Genomic DNA, 15,745 nt, shown 5'->3' on the forward strand with positions numbered 1-15,745 from the left:
TAGTGTTGATTTGGGCTAAAGACCCAATTTGAACCCGGCCCAATCACTCACAAAGGTACGACACGTCGTATAGCATCAGGCTTCTTCATCAACTCTGCTGCATAAATCAAAGTTCAAAACTTTACGTTCTGAGAATCGTTCTGCGGAGAGAGAATGGAGCATTCGTACTCTGGAGGAGGAGGAGGAGGGGGAGGAAGCTGGAATATGATTCCAAGCGTGCCGACTCACAGTAACCCCTCTACACCCTCGAGTCAGGACCATATGTACCTCCATCATCAGCAGCAGCAGCAGCAACAACAACAACAGTTTCAACAGCAACAACAGCGCCTTCTTCTTCAACAACAGCAACAGCAACAGCAGCAGCAGCAGCAACAACAACAACAACAACAGCAGCAGCAGCAGCAGCAGCAGCAGCATCACCAGTCACTCGCCTCACACTTCCATCTCTTCCATGTACCCAAAATAAAAAAACCCTAGCATTTACAAACATAAATGCATGCATACACATAAGCTTATCAATATGAAGTGTTGCTGATTTTTTGAAGTGATTGATTTGATAATGCAGTTGGTGGAGAAATTAGCTGACACCATCGAGAATGGCACTAGGGATCAGCAATCTGAATCATTGGTATTGTTTAATTGGGGCTTTTTTCTTTTGTCATTAAAGTTGTTATCTTGAAGTGTTTTTTTTAATGAATTTACAGTTGAATTGGGTAATGGGTTTTGACAGATCAGTGATTTGAACAACCATTTTGAGAAGTGCCAGCAGCTGTTGAACTCCATATCCGGATCAATCAGCACCAAGGCTATGGTAATCAAGTAACTTTGATTCTTGGTTTGTTGGTTTGTTGAGTAATCAATGGGGGCATTACATTGTTTAGTGTGATAGTTTTTAGATTTTATGTGTAATGTCATCTTGTGTTACAGTCTTCTTCATGTTATGTTGCCAGTCATTTTGGATTAAGCATGTTTTAAATGACCAATGATTTGGATTTATAGTTTGGTAACAGAGCATACCCAGAAACATTTCATTAGTTTTGTAGTGTAATGTTTAAGAACTTGTGTGTTTGCGTGGTTGTAGACGGTTGAGGGACAGAAGCGAAAGCTAGAAGAAAGTGAACAATTGTTGAATCAGAGGAGGTGTGTGCACATTAGTAGTACTATACTTCTTGTATTAAGACTAAGTAAATGCTGCAGTTGCTCAATTAAATTAAATGACATGTTGCCTTTGTTTTTGGTTATTCAACTGAACTCCAGGGACCTGATTACCAAGTACAGAAACTCTGTTGAAGACCTCCTCAAGTCTGAGCCGTAGCTGTTTGCAGATTGTAAGATCACCCTTCTCACATGCTTATCCTTTCCTTCTTAAGAGTTGAGCTCTTGAATTTTGTTTTCTTAGCACATGGATCCTTGCTGTTTCAGAATTTTTCCATCAATGGATTATCTTTTCTCTTGTGTTTTCAAATGCGAAATTTCTACTTGTTGCTCATTTCAACCTACCAGTATGTGCTTGACATCAAATTTTCTCAGAACACTGAATAATGTGTCTTTATTATTTCTATCTCCCAAGTCGTCAGACTCGATTTAAACAGCTTCTCACCATCATTTTGAATCTTGAAATCAGGTCTTGTTGCAGTTGAGCTATTCAGAGACTAGTGAAATTCTAGAGGAAGACAGGTCCTTGGACAGCTGGATTGAGTCGATTGATTAGAGAGGGCAGGCTCTCTAAGCCTTGGACCTTATTATTTGTTTACCCCAAAAAAAAATCATTAGAAAAAGAGAGCATTGTATTAGTTACCCGTTGGAAAGGGTCTGAAACTGAAACTTGTAATAGGGTCTTGGATATTCTGTAATCATGACAATGTCTTTTCCCCTGTTGATAATCATCATTAACCCTCCGTTTGGATGAATGAATTGAAAATTACATAGAATTCTAAAATGATAGAATTTAGATTTCCATCATTTCAATTTCTAGCAATTGAAGATTTCAGTATTTGGATTTATGTATGTCGAATTTTGTAAATGACAATGTGGAAATTGTGAAATTACGTCTATTTTGGAGGAAATTAAACTTGGGAATTTGATACCCCAATTTTTACAACCTTCTCCACGCGTTATTTAATAAATTTCGCACTTTAGTTGCCAAACAACGGAATTGTGACTTTCTCCTCTTAAATTTCCGACTTGAGTTATTTTCCCTCATCCAAACATAGGATAGTTTTTGACATGTAAGCCTTTACATTTATCTGTTCTATTGAATTAGAGGATTGCATGCACAAAAAGGACATGATTGCAGTTTCCTTCTCTCCTCTGTCTCACACTTGCACCGAATCAAAATTGGATGGACAAAGCTTATCTGGTTTACCCAAAAATAGATACACCATGCTCTTCTTTTTTCTTTTTTGGGTTAAAGAATAATCATTCGGACACCCTATTTTTGAGTTTCCACAAATTAGAAAACATCTAAAATTACAACACCCTACACTAAACATATCATTAACCAAAAATATCACCAATCCACAACTGAAACGGTTAAGATCTGCCTCTCTGTCTCTCTTATGTGTCCACCTTTCCTCTCATCTCTCCCCATCCCTCATCCCACTTCCCCCTTCATTTCCATTGAGAAAATAAGGGAAACCCCCCAGAAAAAAAAGCCTCATCAAGAAAAAAAACCGCCTCTACCACCCCCGCCGGAGACGCATTCGATTACCAACAACACATCAACCCAAAAAAATAATTATCATGAGTAGTATTAGCAACCATACTCATCATCACATCCCAACACCAACAACACCTACTACAACAAAAGGTAACGGCAACGCCCAAGCTTGCGCTGCTTGCAAATACCAACGCAGGAAGTGCGCTCCTGATTGTATTCTCGCCCCTTTTTTCCCTCACGATCGCCAACGCCAGTTCCTCAACGCTCATAAATTGTTTGGCGTCAGCAACATCACAAAAATTATCAAACACCTTAATCCATCCGACAAGGAAGAGGCCATGCGCACCATCATCTTCCAGTCTGATATTCGAGCCAACGATCCTGTTGGCGGGTGCTACAGAATCATTCGGGAGCTGCAGCGTCTCATCGAGTATAACAAGGCGGAGCTCGACATTGTTCTTCATCAGCTAGCCATATGCAGAGCACAAGCGCAGCAGCAGCAGCAGCAGAACACGATTCAAATCCCAGAAGTTGGAGATCAGAATTCATGTGATCAGTTGATTAATATGGACCCTTTGAGTTTGTACAACAACCAAGTTGCCCATTACCATTATGTTCAGCCTCATCCTCATGCATTGCCTGCTGTGCAACAAGAACAGCAGCAACAACAAGTGCCCTATGTGTTTGTTCAAAATAACAATATTAATAGCCCTAATAGTAATAGCAATAACAATAATAATAACCCACATGAGCATTTTGATGAAGATGTGAACATTTGGGCCATGCAAGATTCTATGTCTTCATTGGATATCAAGCATGGTGGTGGTATGAATGCCAATGATTGTGAAGATTTGAAGCCCTTTGTTGAGATTCCTTGTGATGATGATCAGAGAAATGGGGAGGTCAGGTTCCAGCCTGAGGATATTGGTGATCATCAGCAGAGGTTTGTAGTACCAAACACAAAATTACTTATATCATCATAATGTTTCTTTTCTTTTTTAAAATTAAGGGAGAGTTGGGTTAGATTCGAGGGTAAAGTTTTACCGCTTGAGTTAGAAGCCCCTACATGATTTTAAATTATATGTAGCTAATCTTCTTTATGATTCACGAATTGAGTCAATAAATGACCTTTTTTTTATTTAATGTATTCAAGATCACCAGGATAGTGGTATAGACTGGGTTGTTTAAGATTTTTCTTGTGTTACCAACTAGTTGTTGGTGTGATATTTTTCTTCTCAATGTTGGAAGAAGTTCCGAGTTTGAATCCCCTTTCTCATGAATAAAAAAACAAATTTTCTTGCATTTGCTATGGATCAAATTCAAGAAGGCAATGCATGTGTGCCTCCAAATAATACGAAACACAAAAGAATTAAAGCACATTCCATGCCCAAGAAAAACCGGACGCTCCATTAATTAAACCCAAAATCAAAAATTGGGCCCAGACCCCGACCCAAGTGTAATTGGAGTAAGAGTCTAACCATGTTCCTCTTTCGGTACTTTTAACCCAAAGTTAAGAAGAAAAAAAAATTTGCTCACCAGAAGTCTCTGAAAGCAAAAGAAATTAATGTAACTCAGTTGGGTGAGTTAATTGCCATTTATAAAGAAGATGGGAATTATCTACAAAGACAATACATCTAACCATCTTAGCAAAAATAACATATAATCTAAGCAATCACTTGTCACCTTCGAGAAGAAATTGGTATTGAAACTGGAGTTGAATTTATTATGTCTAGCCTCTCTCACTATGCCTCAACCATAAGATTCAGCTCTTTGTCAACGTTCTGTTGAATGATTCTCTTATCGGGTATATAGCCCTCACTCTCCATTTGAAGCGCCAAGTCTTTAAGGATACCATGAATTAACTCCAAGCCTCCTTGCATAGTGTTCCCTGCTGAAAACATAAAGACTTTGTTCTTCACCTCAATCCAACTCTGCCCCCGGATTTTCTTCAATCCCTTTGTCTTTGCTGAGATCCTCACCTTTGCCGAGTCCTCCCATCTCCCGCTAGCAGCATAAATATTGGACAGCAGCATGTAGCTCCCGGTAATTTCTGTGTTTATGTTGAAAATGTGGGTGGCAGTTTCTTCTGCGATATCTGTATTTTTGTGCATCCTACAAGAATTGAGAAGGGCACCCCAAACACAGGCGTTGGGTTCCATTGGCATGTTTTTCACAATGTTGCTTCCTTCATGCAATAACCCAGCACGGCCAAGAAGATCAACCATGCATGCATAGTGCTCCATCTGGGGTTCTATACCATAAACTCCAATCATCTGATCAAAAAGGCGACAACCCTCAGTGACTAGCCCGACATGACTACAAGCAGAAAGAACAGCAATAAATGTTATGTTGTCTGGCTTGAATCCCGATTCGAGCATCTGGTAAAAAATTCTTAGAGCATTCTCACCAAGTCCATGCATCCCATACCCAGCAATCATAGTGTTCCATGAGATCAAGTCCTTACTGTCAATATTCTCAAATACTAGATGCCCTTGCTTAAAACTTCCACACTTTGTGTACATATTAACCAAGCCATTCCCAACCAAAATGTTAGCTTGCATCAAAGCCCTAATCACATGACCATGAATTTCCTTACCAAGATTCAGTACTGCTAATTCAGCACAAACAGATAAAACACTGGATATAGTGACAGAATTGGCCATTACTCCTATACTCTGCATCTGCCGAAAGAGTTCTAGAGACTCCTCTCCTCGTCCCTTGGAAGAAAAACCTCCAATAACAGCACTCCAACTTATGATGTTAGGTCTCATAAATGGATGATCATTCAGCTGGGAAAATATTGTGAAAGCCTCATCACACAAACCAGATTCAGCATAACATGAGATCAAAGCATTCCAACTGACAAGGTTCTTGCTTTCCATCCCCAAAAACAATTTGTCTGCATCTTCTACAAGTCCACATTTTCCATACATGCATATTAGCGCATTTTCCACAAATAAGTAATCTTTGAAACCACCCCTTATAACATATCCATGAATCATCTTACCCTTGTCAACCACAGCCAAATCAGCACATATGGATAACACCACAGCAAGCACCTCAGCAGTAGTCCCAACTCCTCTAACCCTCATCATACCAAACAACTGTATGGTCTCTTCACGGCGGCCAGAGCGAGCATGACTTGACAATAATGAAGTCCAAGTAACAGGGTTCGGCTCCAACCCCTCTAACTCCATCCTCCTAAACATCTCAGTAGCACCATCACAATCATAGTTAAAAGCATAACTGGATACCATAGTATTCCACGAAACATAGCTTCTAAGACGCATTCTATCAAACAACCGGCGGGCACAATCCATTCGACCAAGTTTCCCGTACATTCCTATCAACTCATTGACAACATGAAGATGATTCTGAAAACCCATTTGTAAAACATGACTATGCACCTTCTTGGACAACTTAAGCATATCCATAAACGCACAGGCCCTAATAACCAAAGGAAAAGTAAACCCATCTCCCAAAACCCCAAGGTTTGTCATTTTATCATACAGTTTGAGTGCTTGTTCATAGAACCCATGAGAGACATTGGCTCTAAGAATTGAATTCCACAAGAGCAAGTTTGATCTGCCCTCAACTGGGCCGGTGTCAAAAAATTTCTGGGCATCAAAGATAAGCCCACTGCGTGCATAAGCAGTCACAAGTTTGGCGGCCAAGAATTCCGACTGAGACGTGTCGGTGGCGATAATTTGGGCATGAACTTGTTTGCACTGTTTATGTCCAGTGCATTGCCGAAGAAGGTATTCAAAGAAATCAAGAAATTCATTGTGGGTGGTACAGGACGAGTGTGATATGATCTGGGTCTGATGAATATGGCGGGGTTTAGAGAAAGAACGGCTAAGATTTGGTGGGAAACGGAAATGGGTATGATGGAGACGCGAAGAGGTTGATATGAAACGTTGAGACGAAGCATGAAGCATGAAGAAGTTGAGATTTTAAAAAACAGAGCCGTTGTCATCAAGAATTGGTGGTTGTTCTATCAGAAGTTCATAAGTTGGCGGGAGAGATAACTTGTTCGAAGCAGCTGAATATTTAAAAGGGTTATTCGCAGCAATGGTCCCTCAACTATACCCGTAGTTACAGTTTGGTCACTCAATTCAATTATTAGTTGCAGACGTTACTCAATTAGGTGTTGTGTTGCACCATTAGTCCTTCCGTCAAATTCTGTTAAATTTTTTGTCAAAAATGAGGGTAAATTCAGAAATTCATCCACAACCCGCCTTATCCTCCACAACTTCAAATTTTGTAAATATGTAAATTTGGAAATTCAAATTGAATATCAAATAATAAAAATTCCCACGGATCTGCTACACAAAACTTCAAAACCCTAACCCACCAACCCCTCTTCCCTCTCAACCTCCCTTCTCCTAAATCACATCGGTCTTCCATAATCTTCGAACCCAATTCAAATACACCAATTTAAAACCCGACCCTTTTGCAAGAGCCACTAAATTTGACTCATGGGTGCTAAAATTTGTGAACTTTTGATACAAAAACGAAAAAGGGTAAGTGTTGAAATGATGAATCTTTGGACCTCCCCGAGGGAGCAAACAAGAATGGAAGGTTGAACCATAGGTTCGGCACAAGAGGAATCTTTCTTAGACTCGGTTCGCTGTTAGTTTGCAAACCATCGAGAGGTTGAGAGGGAAGAGGGGTTGGTGGGTTATGCTGGTATGAAGGTATTTATTATGAATATTTGAAAATATTCTTGTTGTTGTGCAGCTTCTTTTTAATTGAATTTTTTGGTGTCGGCAAGGATTAGGTTGCAGCAATGGAGGGTTGTGGATGAATTTCCGAATTTATCCTCACTTTTGACAGAAAATTTAGCAGAATTTGACGGAAGGACTAATGGTGCAACAAACCACCTACTTGAGTGACCTCTGCAACTAATAATTGAATTGAGTGACCAAACTGTAACTACGAGTATAATTGAGGGACCATTGCTGCGAATAACCCAATATTTAAAAAGAACTAGCTTTTCTTTCCTTAAAAAAATTATCCTTTTTTTTAAATTTGAATTTTTGAAGTATTTACATGTTAATATACTTTTTTTTTTCTTATCATAGTTTCTCATTTCATTTAGTGTATCCATCCTCCATAGGATTTGAATTTGAACTCCTCAAACAAAATAAAGACGTAGCGCCACTAGGTCAAATGATCATGATCATAGAATCATAATTATGTTATATTATTACAATAGATTAAGTATAACTAATATGAGTACGTTTTCAGTAAAGAATCATTCACCAGTTCCATATGATGTTGCTGTTAAACTAAATTATTATTAATGACTTGTGGAATTGCCATTGCCTTTCAATATCGACTACTGAATTCCCGTATCAAAATATTTATAGTTCTAGAAAAATAGATAACACAAGGCCCTATATTGTTACATAACACACTCCATGATGTTGCTGTTCAATTTAGTGACTTTTACAAGTTAGTAGCCTCCCAAAGCATCCATATCTGGCACACGGCTGGGGGGTTTTTTCTCATTTGGTTTGTCCACCACAGCTGCCTCAGTTGTTGTCAACAGCAACGAAACACTGCAAAAGAGAACGCATACCTTTTTGAGATAGCAGAACACCACATAACAAAAGCGTTTATCACAAAACAGACCACCCATTTCACCTGGCAGCGTCTACCAAGGCAGTTCTAATGACTTTCAGAGGATCTATGATTCCAGCCTTCACCATGTCAACATATTCACCTATTCACAAGCACCACGATTAAGCAGCAGGAAAAGAAGCGGAGAATGTTCAGAACAGCCAAACTTGCGAATACGTTCAGAAGCTGAAACTTTGATAAGATCTCACCGAAACGATGAAAATTGATAACAAAGCAAGCATAGGAACTCAAAAGTTATTTTCTGATATCAGTTTGTTATATAATGAACATATTTCAAGTGCTTTTCATCTGTAATTGGGAGCAAAGTGTTTAAGAACAACTCAACTTAGCCAACATAAAGACGGAATCCTCCGTTTTAATCAATCAAACCAAATAACAACAAAATCAAGATAGTTTACAAACGATAGAGCTCAAGAACAGGAAATAAATGTCATAAAGTTGGCCAAGATGTTAGTATTGAAATAAAGAAAAACAACATAGAAAATGAAAAACCAACCTTTGGCAGCATCATAACCCAATTTAGGATCATCTTGTTCCAACAATTTACCAAGAACCAGTGGACCATCAAAACCAGCATTTGAAACTATAGTGAATGTAGGTGCCTATTCCAAGTAAACAATATGTATACCGTCAGGAAAACTTACAAAAATAAACCCCCAAAAAGAAATGCCAAGAGACTCAATAGAAGTAAACCTTAAGAGCATTCTGGATTATTTGTACTCCTCTTCTTTGGTCTTCATTTTGCACTTGAAGGTTATCCAAAGCTTTTGTAGCATACAAGAGAGCAACACCACCACCTAAAGGCAACACTCGTGCTGTTATTATGCGGGGAGAGATGAAATCATATTTGACTGACAAATGGCAAAATCAACCAACCTGGCACAATACCCTCTTCCACAGCTGCTCTTGTAGCATTTAAAGCATCTGTTACCCTATCTTTCCTTTCCCCGACTTCTGCCTCACTAACCCCTCCAACCTGTTAGAAGAAAAAGATATGATATAGTATCTGATAGCATAAAATACGCAACACATGACAGCAATTCATAAAGGTGAATAACATACCTTGAAAACAGCAACTCCACCAGATAGCTTTGACAGCCGCTCCTGTGCTTTCTCCTTGTCAAACATGGCGGTACTCTTCTCCATTGCTGTTCTCAACTGTAAAATATATTTAGTGTTATTAGACTGCTCAAAAACCTTCGACGGTGCTTTCTCTAATTTATCAGTTGATAATATCAGATCTACCTTCGACGGTGCTCTCTCTTTAAAATTCATAAAAGTTATTTTAATCATGAATAAAGCTAAACAACTCTAAGAAAATATCAGGAAGTAGCAAATATTTTACAATTTTACAGATGGTTTCAGGAAGTACAATATGAGAAACCTGGGCTGTTTTGCAAAGAAAAAAAACTTGAGGAACACTTCTGAAGGATCTTCATATTCAGCAATTAATAAATCTTTTGGGTCTTTTTAACTGGAAAATCAGTTGTTTGTTCCAAGACTACTTAAGCTAGGACTTCCTCCAATGGGGAAAATACATAACAATAACAAAAAGTAAATTTGCAGGGGGGAAAAGACACCTATTATTAAAAGGTGTGAACCTAGAAAGGCACACTACTGCCTGCTAGATGAATTAATAAGACTTTCTAAAAACAACATGCAAGGTATTTCTGTTACACAAGATAAGGATTGACTTAGAAGAATAGCAGCAGTGTTGTTATAACTGCTTTGTAACTTTCTAACAACCTGACTCTTTAATTTGCATTGTAACAGTCAGCATACAAGATTTATCATAGGGCAGTCCTTGGATCTAAAGCATGCATTCCAAAACACAAAAACTAGGAGAAATGATGCCCCTGAAGAAGGGGCCAAACAGTCGCTCATCTCAGTTGAGTTGAAATAGAGTTCTGTTCAGTATGAGAGAAACCTATGCTTGTATAAATATTTAGTGAACGATAGTATCATTCAGTAGAACCAGATGAATAAAAATAGTGCTTAAGGTTATAGTTAATCATGTGCAAGAATTTGCGGGAAATTTTACATTACATGCATATAACTAATTTAAGGACATATTCAAATTTTTACATCAAGTTATAATTCCAAAAAAAAAAAACACACACCGTGATTCACATAACTGACAATAAGTTGTACGAGAAATACATATGACAAATATATCACTAGAAGTTTAACCGACATCATTAGAAACAGGAAATCTATGTAAGGGTATACCTCCTCACATCTTTCTTCAATCTGTTTCTTATCCCCACCTCCATGTAGAATGATGGTGTCGTCAAGAGAGACAGTCACCTGTTACAAATTTGGTCATGATTTGCCAGACATATAAGTAAAACATATCATGCAGTGAAAATGCAAACCTTTTTCGCAGTACCAAGCATTTCAAACTGGACTTTGTCAAGAGTTAAACCACGATCTTCGGTGATAACCTGTATAACGAATGCATAATTACACTACTACAACTTACAAGTCAACATGTATATAATTTAATGCTTTGAAACTGTATTACCTCTCCCCCAGTAAGAACGGCGAGATCGTCTAAATTAGCTTTCCTGTTTTCCCCAAAACCAGGAGCTTTGATAGCACAAACCTAACAATATTCCACTTGTTACAACAGTGCATGTTGACATGAAAAAGTACAAAATTTATGTCAAAACATCATGCTAATTGGAAAACATCAAACGTAAAACATATGTATAGATACTTTCCAAAACAATACACTATTCATCCATTTATAATATGTAAGGAAAAATTTAGGACCCTAGTTTAAGAGAAATACTTTGTAATATTTTAATTTTTTTAGTAGTTCCCTGCAAACAATTTCCTTTCATGTTATATCTTCAACTCATATGGTTGCATTCAAAACAGCCCCTTAGGGTTTCTAGGCAGATAATAAATCACACTTCCCAAGAAAAAATGCAGAAATGCAGCCATGCATGCATGAAAACATATATGATATATATATATATATATATATATACATCACTGATATTTCTTCTCTCACACTATGATGAGATGCATCTCCAATACAATCAATACATTTTTTTTTGTTGGGTAAGACATACATGTTCTCAAAAGAGATATGTAGATATAAATGTCTTCTTATACATGTTCTCAGATAAAGACATATCTACCAACACCATGCTGCCTCTAGAAGACACATTTGGCTATCAAAATGTTTAGTATTTCACAACCAACTCATATAATTGAAATTGAAAATGAAACGACATATACTTTTTGTATCATCTGATGCATGATGAACCTTGCACAGTAAGTCAAAAGCACACCTTAACCCCAGCATGATGTTTGTTGAGTATTAGCATAGCAAGTGGATCACCTTCGACATCCTCGGCCACAATAAGAAGTGGTCTAAGTTTCTGTTTAAAATTAGATGGAAAGAGGAGCAAGAGATGAATATCTTATCCATATTTCAAATGATTATTTACTCACCGTTGAACATTAAAGGTAAACAATCAGAAACATGCTACTTACGTTTACTGCCAGCTCTAGTATTTTCACAAGTGAATTCAGGTCTGAAATTTTCTTTTCATAAATGAGAATCAGTGGGTTTTCCAGTTCCTGCAGACATGAAAATTGTAACTTCCATATTACAGGTCAAATTAAATTATAAGTTAAGAGATTACACTGGTGAAATAAAGATCAAGCACGAAGGAAAGAAGAAAAAACAATAAAGAAAGCATGTTACTTTTTACAAAAGTTTACAATTGAGTAGCCTCAAAACTATGGCAGAAACAAACACAAAATGACCACAGATATATAAACTGATGACAAGATAGATAATGCATAAACCTTCAACTCAATAAAGACGAGAATACATAAGCAACTACATGAACAGGACCGTCACAAGAGTCCAAGACCAAAGTTAAGTACTTGAATAATAGGGTAAATATGGCCAGGTTGAGATATTTTCAGAACCTCTGGTGCTAAGAGATAATTTTAAAAAAAGTAAATTTTCTTTTTAAGGAATATACAGACAAGCAAAAGTTCACAATAATCCATTAGCAAATATTTAGTGCTGACTTTGTTGTATCATAATTAGGAATAGGAACTAATCCACATTTCTGCTTACAGCAAATATCTAAACTTACACATTTCTGAGTCTTTTGGTCAGTGATAAAGTAAGGAGAAATGTAGCCTCTGCCTAGCTTCATCCCTTCCACCACTTCCAATTCATTATCCAAAGTATTCCCATCCTACAAAAATATGAAAATTTCAGGAACCTTAACAAACAACCCACATGTTTGTCAAACATAACAATTTATAAAATAAAAATAAAAATATGCTCACGGCAACAGTAATGACTCCTTCCTTCCCCACTTTCTCCATTGCTCTTGCTATCAGCTCTCCAATCTCTCGTTCACCATTTGCAGAAATAGTAGCAACCTATTTCACAATATTATTCAAGCCAGAATGTCCAATAAAACAATGATTCAGACATGTAGTGCAACTTATTTGTCATATGAAAATCCAGTCAGAGCAATCAACAATATGCATGAGAACAAACACTTCAAACCATCCACCTAAGCTTTAATTGGTATTTCAATGGAGAAACTATAATAATACCCTCAGCATGTTTCGAAAGGCTGCACTGCTCTCATGTTTCTATGGAAAGACCCGTCATACAAGATAAAGTGTAGTTAACGAGACTGATTAAGAGCACAACTTTCACTGAACTTATAGGAAGAAGATTTTATCAATTACCAAAACTAAAGAGCTTTTTAAAAGTACATCCCCATCTATTTCCTGTCCTCTTAGGAAGATCTGTATAATATGGTTTAGGAGTTCAACATTTTTTTTCCAAGAAGTCACATCACCTGTGTAATCTCATCTGGTGTGCTTATCATCAATGCTCTGCTTTTCAGATCAGAAACAACAGCATCAACTGCCATATTGATACCAATGCGCAAATCCATTGCATTTACCCCAGCAGCTATTGACTTGCAACCTTCTGTGAGTATTGCTTGAGTCAGGACAGTTGCACAAGTCGTACCTGGAATAAGATGATCAACACCTCTCCGAGAAAGACTTTAATATTTTAATTTACATGACCAATTTTGACATTTGAGCTTCCATTGTGCAACTAAAGTGAAGTCCCTGAGTCAGGAGGCTTATTCCTTAACCTCAAATTTAGTTATGTTTATGAGATAGATTTGAGAAAGAAGTACCATCTCCTGCAGCAGTATTAGTAGCTTTAGCAACCTGCTTCACAAGATCAGCACCCACATTCTTGTACTTTCCCTTGAAACTAATGCTTTTCGCAACAGTAACACCATCCTTTGTGACCTTTGGATCCTTGTGACTGTTCTCAATTATCACATATCGACCCTGAATCAATCAACCAGCACGAGACAAAAGATAAAACCTCAGTGATTTTGTATTTCACTTTCGTTGTAAGAAATCAAATCTAGGACTACAAAGAATTCACTTCACCCATCAGCTACACAAGATTTGGTTCTCACTACTGTTCCTTGCACATGCAACTTATATTTATACTAGTAAAGAAATGTCCATTACACATTGAGCTCCACCGAGGGAAATTATATTAATGAAGTATGACAAAAAAACAAACCTAGATAGAAATGCAAGAATATTAATCCATTACCTTTGGTCCCATTGTAACTTTGACAGCCTCCGCCACCTCAGAGACACCTTGCAACAAAGCGGCGCGAGCCCCAACCCCGAAACTGATATCTTTTGCCACATAATTCCTATTACATATAACCCTACTACATACCTTTCCAAATCACATCAACAACCAACAAAAGAAAAAAGATCATAACCATCAGTCAGCAATGCACTGATGAACAAAAAATATTCAATAAAGAAATTTCAGAAACCTTGGAATCTTTCATATTAAATCACCCAACTTAATGAATCAATCAAATTATGATCCTTCAAATATAACCATATGCTCCGTTTGGTTTTTAAGAAAATGCAGGAAAAGAAACCAAACTAAATTTACAAACTTTGTGGTCCTATTGAGCTTGTTATCATATGACAGTGCGAAACTAAGTTCATGTTTCATTTCTCAGAAACCAAAGAATAGCATGAACACTAAAAATGCAACATTCCCTTTTCCGCAAACTTTCCCTGAAGAGTTTTAAGAAAGAAGAAATGTAAAGCAAAATAGTTTGAAATGCCATGAATGAAAATGGAATTTGTGAGCAAAAAAGAATAGAAAGTTAGTAGCTACCAATTTCCTGGAAGTAGTAGAAGCGACGGAAGACGCTAATTTTGAAGCTATTCGATACATGGCCGGAATTGCACTCACAGAGACACTGATGAGAGTGATAAGCGTCTGCAAAGAAAAACAGTGTTTTGGGTTTGAAAGTCAGGGGCTTTAGTAGGGTTTTAGACTTTTAGGATGAATAAATTTGGGTTTGGACTTGCACTTAAGATATTTGAGCCTCTTAAGCATATTGGGCCTCTTTAGATTTATGACCAATGGTCTTTCGTTTTTTTTTTTTTTTTCGTAATGTTAATGTATCATCATCAAGAGAAATTATTGTATGGTAGTAAGTCTTCGTTTGGTGTTATCAATTTATGTGTTATACTATGGACAGATGACGAGTTTATAAAGTATCGATAAATATAAACATGTTATAGTCACATCACAACCAAAAAAATTTAGATTTATCACCATACTCAACATTCACTACATATAAGATCATTGTACTTTTATTAAAAATTTAACCATAAATTATGGTGATATTTGGTAATCATATATAATTCAATTTGTTATATTGTCAGACTGTTGATTGAATTGGCTCGTCATATAAATAAAGCCGATGTACCCTTAGCAACAACCAAAAGTGAAGTGCAAGCTGCACACATAAATTAAACGAGAAATGGTGGCATCCCAAGAAGAAGAATCGCCGTCTCTATGACTACGTCTTCTTTAGTTGTCCTCTTTCTAGTAGTAGTGTTGTTATTATGCTTTGTCATACGTTTGTGTCTTGCTGTTTTGTGGGCCTTGTATTTTTCCTAAACCTTTTTTGCCTGGTTGTTATGAAATTTCATCTTTCATACCCTCACAAAAATATATATATATATATATATATATATTATAAATAAAAAAAATAAAAAAAAGGAAATGGTGCGAGGTTAGATATTCATTTGTATGCCAAGTTTGATAAGATAAAGCACTTTATAATTAGTGGCGATAATGCTTCTTCTTGCACATCACAATCAAAAGATAACAATTATTATTAGCAAACATCGCTTGTAATGTAGTCTTTCTACAATCTCAAAACGGGTCGTGTGAATGTGGATTCTTTGGTCAGAAAATTTGGATTCTATAGACAAGTGAATCTTTCCATCCAATAAAGAAGAATTATACGATACACTAAATGATCAGTTGAGATGGTAAACGAATAAAAACTTCGGATGAAAATGCACGAATGA

The 15,745-nt window shown here is 37.0% G+C and overlaps 4 protein-coding genes across 4 annotated transcripts; 2 read left to right on the top strand and 2 right to left on the bottom strand.

Annotated features, from left to right (window-relative positions):
• The first annotated feature begins 103 nt into the window (after window positions 1–103).
• On the top strand, window positions 104–1,947 carry LOC110759458 (mediator of RNA polymerase II transcription subunit 9). The gene is made up of 6 exons (XM_021961511.2): window positions 104–453; window positions 566–628; window positions 731–811; window positions 1,082–1,140; window positions 1,258–1,328; window positions 1,625–1,947. Exons 1-5 carry the CDS (start codon window positions 154–156, stop codon window positions 1,313–1,315), a joined length of 561 nt encoding a protein of 186 aa, XP_021817203.2. The 5' UTR covers window positions 104–153; the 3' UTR covers window positions 1,316–1,328; window positions 1,625–1,947.
• Window positions 1,948–2,427: 480 nt separating this feature from the next.
• Window positions 2,428–3,920, top strand: LBD22 (LOB domain-containing protein 22). Its single transcript, XM_021961510.2, has one exon. The coding sequence runs from the start codon at window positions 2,743–2,745 to the stop codon at window positions 3,640–3,642; it is 900 nt and encodes a 299-aa protein (XP_021817202.2). The 5' UTR covers window positions 2,428–2,742; the 3' UTR covers window positions 3,643–3,920.
• Window positions 3,921–4,060: 140 nt separating this feature from the next.
• LOC110759453 (Pentatricopeptide repeat (PPR-like) superfamily protein) lies at window positions 4,061–6,696 on the bottom strand. Its single transcript, XM_021961506.2, has one exon. The coding sequence runs from the start codon at window positions 6,595–6,597 to the stop codon at window positions 4,402–4,404; it is 2,196 nt and encodes a 731-aa protein (XP_021817198.1). The 5' UTR covers window positions 6,598–6,696; the 3' UTR covers window positions 4,061–4,401.
• A 1,148-nt stretch (window positions 6,697–7,844) lies between these two features.
• Window positions 7,845–14,690, bottom strand: HSP60-3A (heat shock protein 60-3A). The gene is made up of 17 exons (XM_088249819.1): window positions 14,535–14,690; window positions 13,944–14,075; window positions 13,507–13,666; window positions 13,156–13,331; window positions 12,629–12,724; window positions 12,430–12,534; window positions 11,813–11,899; window positions 11,608–11,697; window positions 10,830–10,910; window positions 10,681–10,749; window positions 10,535–10,612; window positions 9,368–9,463; window positions 9,182–9,281; window positions 8,999–9,102; window positions 8,802–8,907; window positions 8,309–8,387; window positions 7,845–8,223 (listed from the first exon to the last, which is right to left on the bottom strand). The coding sequence occupies exons 1-17, from the start codon at window positions 14,592–14,594 to the stop codon at window positions 8,118–8,120; spliced, it is 1,725 nt and encodes a 574-aa protein (XP_088105945.1). The 5' UTR covers window positions 14,595–14,690; the 3' UTR covers window positions 7,845–8,117.
• Window positions 14,691–15,745: the final 1,055 nt, after the last annotated feature.

Source organism: Prunus avium, chromosome 3, assembly GCF_965620075.1.
Source record: "Prunus avium chromosome 3, drPruAviu1.hap1.1, whole genome shotgun sequence".
NCBI lineage: Eukaryota > Viridiplantae > Streptophyta > Magnoliopsida > Rosales > Rosaceae > Prunus > Prunus avium.

Bases quoted from the DNA above. Each gene is read 5' to 3' on its own strand.
- LOC110759453 (XM_021961506.2), bottom strand. From the start codon at position 6,597: ATGCTTCATGCTTCGTCTCAACGTTTCATATCAACCTCTTCGCGTCTC.
- LBD22 (XM_021961510.2), top strand. From the start codon at position 2,743: ATGAGTAGTATTAGCAACCATACTCATCATCACATCCCAACACCAACA.
- HSP60-3A (XM_088249819.1), bottom strand. From the start codon at position 14,594: ATGTATCGAATAGCTTCAAAATTAGCGTCTTCCGTCGCTTCTACTACT. The intron at 8,388-8,801 runs GTTGGTTTTTCA...GCTTGTGAATAG, and splicing joins GGGTTATGATGCTGCCAAAG to GTGAATATGTTGACATGGTG. The intron at 8,224-8,308 runs GTGAAATGGGTG...TCTCTTTTGCAG, and splicing joins GCCTTGGTAGACGCTGCCAG to TGTTTCGTTGCTGTTGACAA.
- LOC110759458 (XM_021961511.2), top strand. From the start codon at position 154: ATGGAGCATTCGTACTCTGGAGGAGGAGGAGGAGGGGGAGGAAGCTGG. The intron at 454-565 runs GTACCCAAAATA...TTGATAATGCAG, and splicing joins CACACTTCCATCTCTTCCAT to TTGGTGGAGAAATTAGCTGA. The intron at 1,141-1,257 runs GTGTGTGCACAT...ACTGAACTCCAG, and splicing joins CAATTGTTGAATCAGAGGAG to GGACCTGATTACCAAGTACA.